The sequence below is a fragment of the Ascidiella aspersa genome, chromosome 8, assembly GCF_963924565.1.
Source record: "Ascidiella aspersa chromosome 8, kaAscAspe10.2, whole genome shotgun sequence".
Lineage (NCBI taxonomy): Eukaryota > Metazoa > Chordata > Ascidiacea > Phlebobranchia > Ascidiidae > Ascidiella > Ascidiella aspersa.
The window spans coordinates 19,658,794-19,667,532 of record NC_139454.1 but is presented as its reverse complement, the minus strand read 5'-3'; the positions used below and the strand labels follow the sequence as shown (position 1 = coordinate 19,667,532).

The following is an 8,739-nucleotide window of genomic DNA, read 5'->3' as shown; positions in this document are numbered from 1 at the left end:
GGCTAAATTCAGCGTGTCGCACAACTTTATTGTTTTACAGACTAAAGAAAAATAAACATGCAGTGCAACTCAGAAATTTCATTTCCGTGCGATGCGTATCACACTACACATCTGGCCTTTAAATACACAACAAAAAACATCAAAAAAGCAATAACTTTCGACACGACATCACGCATATAAAAAAACAACGGCGAGCAGTCAAAATAATTTGTCAAGAAACTTTTCCAGCTAAGAAAATAAATGTTGAACATTTAGTAGAGCTGGACTTGCATTTTGATGACAAATATTTTTGTCACCCTTCATAAAGCCTTAATCTTTTGGTAGCTAACGTTTCTTGATCGAAGTCATATCATTCGTAAACCGTAAGAATAAACTTTTATGTGAACAGCTTATTAATTTGTTACTAAATTCACACCCAGACGAATTGTGAACGATAAGACATTAATGCTCAGTTAAAATCCCGCAACAGGCACACAGTAGTGATATCCAGCGGTAACCTAAAACTAAAATATTTCAACGTTCCAATCTACTCTACACCACACCAAGTAGGAACGACCGATATCATCGGATCGGAACCGATACAAGAGGCAGTATCGGTACTAGTCCAAAACTATATAGGGTATATCGGTGCCGATACGGTACAAATTGTTTACATATTTTTGTCAAGAGTTGCGCAATTTTATCTCGCATTAAAACAAATTTCCAAGAAAGTATTTAACATTCGCAGAGTTATGCCACCAAATATATTCTAAAGTAAATTTCCACTTAGTATAAAAAATACTTTTGTACGATTTGATTTTTTTGATTTGGTTGTTTTACTACGCAATGACATCATTTCATATAAAAAAAAACGTACTGCTTCACTTTTTGCCAAAAAAATCCAGGATCTTAATAATATACGCAGTATCGTGCATCCCTACAAATCAACCAAAAAACATTTAAAGTGCTCAAAATCAACCGGTTCTATGCCCTTTGCGAAAAACCCACAGTTTCGGAATTTAAAACGTCGATTTGCATTAATTTTTTCAAATCAACGCCAAGTTATCATTAAAACACCACAGCTATACTTTCAGCGACTAATTCAGTAGGGTGGTCGGGTGCTTTTCGTTTTTATCGCCGCTGATTGGCTGTGCAATGCGGGATGGGCCCTGGATGGAATGTTCCTCTTCTCTGTTGTTTTGCGGCGGAATTCCCTTAAGTAAAGATCGTTGCTCTGTATTTGGCTCCTGGTTCTTCAAGAGCGGTTCATTTGTGTTGTCGTGCTCCAGCGTATCTTGTTTCGCGCTGATTTCGTCGTCATTAGCCAAAGAACCCTTTTCCGGGTCTTTTGACAGCACCAAGTCGTTTCTGGAGCCACTGGACACGCTACTGTCGCTCGGGAAACCGCTTTTTTCTTTCGAGTTTCGCCTCATGGAGCGGAAACCCCACAGCAGGTAGCCAGCCACTACCAGCAATGCTACAATGATAGCGACCACACAACAAAGAAGAATTAGCAGGTCCCTGTCCTGAGATGCGTCCTTTTCATTCTGTTGGCGCTTGTAGGCCTCAAAAGCTTGCTTCAATTGATGTAGTTCTTTTTCTTGGGCGCTCACCTTGGCTTCGAGTGCCATTACAGTTGTGTTGATCGGCTCGGCCAGATAAAGACGCGCGTAGACGGCTGAGAGAGAAAACGGTTTAAGTTAAGACTTATTTATCTAGTGGTTTATATCCAGCAAAAACAGGGACGCTTTTAATACAGAAATGTATTGCAATATACAGCATGCTTATTGTTGTATAAATATTTCATGTAGTATTTGTATCTATAACATGCAGAACTTTGCAGTTTAAATTTCACGCTGAATTTGTCGTCTTTTTTAAGTTTATTGAGGCAGTTTGATTACGGCAGTCATCAAACATTATAGCAAGGCATTATTTTACTTTACCAAAAACCAGGGTGCAAATTATTAAAATTTTACGCCAATACTTGTATTTAAAGAAACTACCACCTCAGACGATATCGAAAGGAAAAAAGTCGGATGCAATGAAGCGTTGCGATGGCTAATACTGCTTTGCTTGCAACTGATTAACTTTACGGCTCACCACAGGGCCGCTTGTTGTAACTAACTCAGTACACAGAGTTGTGCAACAAACTATATTAGGAGAATTTTATTATTTGAAGTGTAATTGGCCTTTGCTTACCGGTAATAGTTGTTTATACATTATACAGCTATATGCGTTGTATTGTAGTACTTGACATCAACTATTTCACAAAAGGGCCCTTTAACAGAAAAATACCCCCATATTCCTAATTTCTTTCGCAAAAAGTAAAGCTTCTTTGCCCAAATCCCAGCTGTATGTGTTTAATTTAAACCCATACTAAATCACACGCACCAAATACCACTTTAAAACACAGCGTACAGTAATACTGGCTTACCAGGACATTCGAGGCTACACATTTTCTTGTTGGCTGGAGGTTCACAAAGCAACGAGCATTCTTCGCATCTGTCGGTAGCCCCATAGTACTGGTTCACTGTGCACCTATACTGGGCATCGAAGCGTTGGGTGACCACACTTTTGGCTACCAGCTGGGCAATCTCGATCACTTCGGACTTGCTGACCGTCGTTCTAGCGTCCCCTTCGGGAATTTCCGGGGGGTTCTGGCCCCCTAAAGCCAGGGCCAAAATCCCGATAAAAAACACCGCCGAAAACTGCAGTTTTTTCAAGTTCATTTCGTATTTGCTCGTTTTTACTTGATCGCATTTAAACGTCTCGCTGGCATATGAGTCAGCGAACGGCGTGTATAAGGATTTAAGCGTTCGCCGTCGAGACTATGCCCGGGTGATTTCCCTACTACGAATTCCCGCGCGGTGAAAAAAGCAGCCAGCCATTCCCCTGAGAATGTATAGCTTTAGCCTGTGGCGCAATCCGTTGAAACGGATGTCGTAATACCTATTCTGGTTTCTATTTTAACTTAAATTGCTGTTTCCGAGTCGCTAAGCCAAAATATCAACCCTACTTTTTAAGTTTTTCCATTTTTACACAGGCTAAATTTGTTTCATATTTCCATATATTGTTTTGATGTTACATTGTATTTCTTTCAACCAGGGGTAAAAGCAGAATAATTTCTTTACCAGAACGAAAATAATTTCTTACCGTACAAATGACAAATTTTTTAATTTTGTCACAAAGGTATGTAAAATTGGACGTCAAAAACAAGTAACCCTAGTAAACCGGAGGTTATCGTTCTATGTCATTCTCAAATATGCAACTGAAATCCTAGTTTAAATATATTGAAGAATATGGGATGGTCTGGTATCAAAAGAGACATAAACAGTTTTTTTACGGGAACGGCGTAACTAAAGGAGTTATTTTACCGCAACGTGATTCCATACCGTTCCGGCTTACTTTCACCGCCATTTTATATATAGCCCTACTTTCACGACCAATAATAATGCTCAAAGTGTAGAAACGTTAAAAGTTTTATTGATAAAGTGAAACACAAATTTCTTCTTAAATGTAGACAGAACGACATTTTAAACATTTGTTCACGCATTGTAAGGATATATATAAATAGGAACAAAACAATCTGATGATTCACCTTTCGATTATTGTGCTGAGAAAAGAAACATGAATTTCACAGAAGAAATGTCTGCGTGGTCGAGTCTCCGGTTCCCTTCCGCTATGACATTCCACGCAGGAATTTGAACGGTATTATTGTTTTGTGCGTGTGTTACACAATTTTCTCAGCAGTACCGCAAAATATACTGCTCGTAAACGAAAAACAGTGTTAACTTGCAAAAAAAAATTCAGTGATAAATATACAGGTTTAAGAAAGAGATACATTTTTTAGATAAAATTTAATGAGTTGATAACGTATAGTGCTCGTATTGAATATACGACAACACAATATTAAATCCTTTTTTGAGGCAACTAGGATAAAGTGATCTATCGTTAAAAGTGTACTAATTATATTGACCAGGTTTAAGAAATAAGGCCCACATTTATAATACATAATGACAACACTTAATTTCGTTATATTGTACAATTCACTAATGTAGTATCAACGCGAACTTTAATTTGCTATAAAATGAAGTTTAATTTGCTACGGTATATAAAGTTTAAAACCCTTGAGTTATTTACAAAACGACAATGAGACTTTCCAGAACATTCTCTGTTGAATGTAATTGTGACGAAACAAAGGCGCACAAACAAGGCGGTGTGAGTGAGCACCATAAGGGAAATCCCCATTTATCTCCCGGTTACAATTTCCCGTTGAAGCTTTTTGTGTTGTCTGCGGCTTAGGCGGGGAATAACAAAATATTCTTTAGCAAGTTCCACGTAGGCTCATTCCTTCTTTTCTCGTTCTTTCGATTAAAACACTCAAATGACAACAATCTAGGTTAACGACACAACTGGCTGCTTTAAAAAAGCATTTTTTAACAATTTTGCGAAAATTTCACTGAACCCTTTATGTTGCATGTTTGGTGACGTCACGCTACGTATTTTTGTGACGCCATACTTAAATGGCTACGAAAATGCTATATCAGGTGACTGTTTGGAAGCGTTTCGATTTCAAGCTCAAAAATATGATGATCCTAGCTTTATACAATCACAAAAACACACAGAAATATTTTCCATTTATTTTTTGGCCTAACAGCTGACTTGTCAAGAAAAATAACAATTCACAAATTAATGCGGCCAGTCATATTTACCACTATTGTTCGTATTAATAGTGTGAAGAGTTAGTTAATATTTTTTGTAACAAAAAAAATTAAGCCTGTTAAAAAGAAAGGCAATTTTGGAATAGACAAGTATACAGAACGAAAAAAAAAATTCTGAATCAGAAATTTAGAACAGCTCTATTATTGTTGTTTTATGTTTTGTTATGCCTGGTTTAAGCGATAATTTCCATTACAATTATACCCTTCTGGAAACTACAGCCATATATGTATTGAAATTCTAGCTTAACGTCCTAAATAATACCTTTTTGTCAAACTAAATAGTAAAAAGTCACTGAAAAAAGTGATTTTGTTTATTTTTAGTAACTGTGGGTAATAATTGCATCTAAAATACAAGTTCAACATGGTGAATGTAAAGAGTATGGTAAAGCCACGGGCGTATCAAGCAAACGTTACAATAAGGTTCAAGTAACAGATTTACCAAATGCATGCTGTGGAACGTAAGTAAGGTAAATATTGTACAGAATCAATATTTTCGGAAAATGTGCGTTGGCAGCATCAAAATATGGATAAAGGGGAGAGGGCAGTTCGTTACATATTGTATTTATGGTTATAAAAACAAAAACAAAACAGAGAGAAAAAAAGCTGACACGTTTAACCTACTGCTTACATTTGGCAGCGTCACAATATTGGCATTCGAAAGGGAAAAAATTAGCTACAACGCTACAACGGCATTGTGTGAAACACCTAATAAACGCTTCAACGGCATTTGTGTGAAACACCAATAGGGCTTAAATGGCCAAAATAAGGAAGGGTATTGGACGATCGGAGGACCTGCCTGGCACCGTCGTTTTAGTATCGACATTTGATTGCCCTCTGAGGCGCCGCTGTTTTGGCATCAGCTGGATTCCGCTCCATACTTTACACCCGAAACTTATTTTTGTGTAAAGGGTAAGACACAACATATACTGTTTTAAAGCACCATAAGTTCACGCTTTTAAGGAAACCTTTTAAACAAAAAAAGTCGTAAGACGTACCATGTGACATACCGGCACGACTTTCAAAGTGCCAGAGGTCAGTGTTTGCGCGCGCATTGTACTTAAAAAGGGAAGGAAATAGTTTAAAGAGGTATAATTGTTTCCCACAATTTCAGAAAGAAAGCTTCTAATTTTCCTAACGCTTTATTTCTTTACCTAATTTGTGAAAATATACGCGAAACGAGAATTCAAATTTCGCTAGACAAGAAAAAGGCCTCTTGTTTAGGCAGCAACGAGATCCCGGATCCCATGGACTAGGTATCGAAAGGCTCGTCAGTAACCTCGCAGTCGCCCAACGGTGGAACCTTCTTCAATTTATCCAGGTCCGAGCATCGCTGGTCTTCCGGCGGGACTTCCCCTAACCGTTTCACCTTTGTAGTGATGACGTCATTGGGAGGGGCATTCCCTAAAGGTTTTTCTTTTGTAGTGTTGACGTCATTAGGCGGAACTTTTCCTGACGCTTTAACCTTTGAAGTGATGACGTCATTAAGAGGGACTTTCCCGGACGTTTTCACCGTTGTAGTGATGACGTCATTAGGGGGGAGCTTGGCGTAAGTTGGGGGTGCAATTTTTGCCGGATCGACTTTATGGTCGCTGGTTTTGGGGCGACAGAACGCGTTTGCCCAATACAGTAAACAGAATAACCCGATCAGAGAATAGGCAGCGATTGTGAGTGACTTGAGCCAGTGAATAAGTGACTCTGTGTACGAGCCCCGCCCTCGCTCTTTCGTTTTCCAGCCTTGGAACGATTGGTTGAGCCGCTTCGAATCGTTTTCAACTGCGTCGAAGATGAAATGCAGCTTGAAAGCTTTCTTTTCAGTTCGACGCAACTCTTCTAAACCGGAGAGTGCTGAAATCAAAAGAAAAAGAAAATTCTACGAGATTCAAAGTTAAGCTAAAGAGATTTGACGTGATTTGACGTTCGAACTACTTACTCTTCTACAATGTGGATTTGTACTATTGGTTTATAAACGTTTATCGCGTAATATTTGAAACAAGTCGATTAACTTCTAAGTTCAAAAAAATAAACGTCGCTTTTACAGTTTTTTTGGCAAATAAACCTTACTATGCGTTCTCTTATACTCTACATAATTTGAGAGAACACATAATCCTGTTGGTTCTTACAAACAGGGTATAGTTGTTTATGCTTGTTGTTTAACGCATGTTGTTTTAAAATACACAATAAGATGTTATTTCTACAGCAGGGGTAGGCAATATTTGGAGGCCAGATAACAAATAGACAATGTTAAGAAGGGTTAGGTCAAAAGGAGGATCTAAAATAAACACAATATAAGGTTTAATGTTTTTAAGAAAGCTGTAAATATCATACAAACTGGCGAAGTGAAAAGTAAAGCTGCCTTACAAGTTTGATTTAGTCACTAAAACATCCTTAAATGAGTTCAAAAAACGTTAAGGCTTTTTTGCCTAAAAAGTGTTGGAAAATCGGCCGTTTATTTAAATCGCTTAACCCAGACCGCGGGACGACCGGGACGACCGGGACGACCGGGACAACCGGGACGTAGTTTATCAAGATATGTTACACAGGCTCATATTTCCAGTTGTACATTGAACGCTCCGTTGGTTCAAAAAAAAAGGAGCGAGTGTTTGTTTCTTTTAGCTCTTCAAAGAGGCGCATTTGCTCCTGTGACGTTTTACACGTCACACGTGGTTAACGCTTGGACACGTGCACAGCAAATTTAACTGTGCTTTAAATTTAAACACTTATTGCCAACTGCTAAACGACTTTAAAGTTCAAACAGAAAGCGTACAACATTCCCTTTTTTGGTCTAATAGGACATTTTACAGTTTGGTACTTAAAACCGCTATTCAAAGTAAGCCTATACCATTTTTTATGGACTCTGACTAAGAGTTTAAAGTAAAATATTCGGTAGCCGTATTTGTCTTAATTCTAAATCTGGTGTCACTCTTTAACGACAAATTGTTTTAAAAATCTTGACAAGCTTTAGCACAAGCTAGTAAGTTATTGATCTAATAAAGTATTGTCGTGCAAAAGCTTGTTAACTTAATTTGTCGTTATAGAGTGCCACCTATTTTCATTGTATCTACAGTTACTAGTAAAAACATATTTTTTTTTTGAACGTTTAGCGCATTTTTATCTCTCTTTTGTCTCGTTTACGTGGCGTTGTTACATTTTTTCCAGATAAAGGCATCCCGGATAGGTAGCCGAAACGTCGGTAAACCAACAAATACCAGAATAACTTATTTCCAGTTTAGTTACTAGCAAAGTTAACTTACAAACTTACCAGTACACCTTGTCCGGCACAAAGTCGCATTGAATAATGTCGAGTTGTTTTGACAAACCAACAGGCAACTTTCGCACTGGGATGAACTTTCGTTGTAATAGTGGAGATCAGAACACTTTAGTTCCCGCTGCTTGAACCCAACCAGGGTTCTTGATGCGGAGATTTCGGCGAAAGTTTCCGTTAAAACTCGACCAGAGTCTTTGGTGGAGTCTAGAAGGGAGCTTGCGAACTTCAGCAGAAATATAAAACCATAGACGAGCTGCTGTTTCGCAGGAAACATCTCACCTATGCTAAATCTCAAATAGTACTGTATTTTCAACGAACTCCAATCTTACACAATTATTTTTTAAACTTCTTCTCAGTAGCACTGATTTGATTGCAGGTGCCAAAGCTAATAAATCAATATATACTTACAAGTTTGAACAAAAATATAATCCCATAAACATCCCCGTTTCTTGCATTCCAGGGATTTCTTTCAAAAGAATCACCGCGGTGATTTACCGCTCAACACCGTAAAGGTCCTTCCCCATCGGCAACCAGCTGGGGAAACATAAGCCGGTGCCAAGCCTTTGAGTGCCTATATTTAACCCAACAACATATTTGCCATGCCGAGGACAAAGTGCGCTTAGATTTCGCCACGGTATCCTATTACGCCTGCTCAACAGCGCACCCTAACGGAAGTTTTTCCCAAACCAGTGTTTTTCAAACTTTTTTGAGCAACAGAACACTATAGTATAGGTCTTCGTTGTTATAAATGTTAATGTTAAAAATAAACTACTA

General features: G+C 38.2%; 2 protein-coding genes across 2 annotated transcripts; both read right to left on the bottom strand.

The window, feature by feature from the left end:
- Positions 1–7: 7 nt before the first annotated feature.
- Positions 8–2,823, bottom strand: LOC146136749 (uncharacterized). The gene is made up of 2 exons (XM_083395354.1): positions 2,414–2,823; positions 8–1,657 (listed from the first exon to the last, which is right to left on the bottom strand). The coding sequence occupies exons 1-2, from the start codon at positions 2,706–2,708 to the stop codon at positions 1,077–1,079; spliced, it is 876 nt and encodes a 291-aa protein (XP_083251480.1). The 5' UTR covers positions 2,709–2,823; the 3' UTR covers positions 8–1,076.
- Positions 2,824–4,575: 1,752 nt separating this feature from the next.
- LOC146136748 (uncharacterized) lies at positions 4,576–8,455 on the bottom strand. Its single transcript, XM_083395355.1, has 2 exons — positions 7,960–8,455; positions 4,576–6,545 (listed from the first exon to the last, which is right to left on the bottom strand). The coding sequence occupies exons 1-2, from the start codon at positions 8,237–8,239 to the stop codon at positions 5,950–5,952; spliced, it is 876 nt and encodes a 291-aa protein (XP_083251481.1). The 5' UTR covers positions 8,240–8,455; the 3' UTR covers positions 4,576–5,949.
- Positions 8,456–8,739: the final 284 nt, after the last annotated feature.

Coding starts and splice junctions, on each gene's coding strand:
- LOC146136749 (XM_083395354.1), bottom strand. CDS start 2,708: ATGAACTTGAAAAAACTGCAGTTTTCGGCGGTGTTTTTTATCGGGATT. Junction 1,658..2,413: donor GTGTAGCCTCGAATGTCCTG/GTAAGCCAGTAT, acceptor TTTCTCTCTCAG/CCGTCTACGCGCGTCTTTAT.
- LOC146136748 (XM_083395355.1), bottom strand. CDS start 8,239: ATGTTTCCTGCGAAACAGCAGCTCGTCTATGGTTTTATATTTCTGCTG. Junction 6,546..7,959: donor GTGCCGGACAAGGTGTACTG/GTAAGTTTGTAA, acceptor TTTTGATTTCAG/CACTCTCCGGTTTAGAAGAG.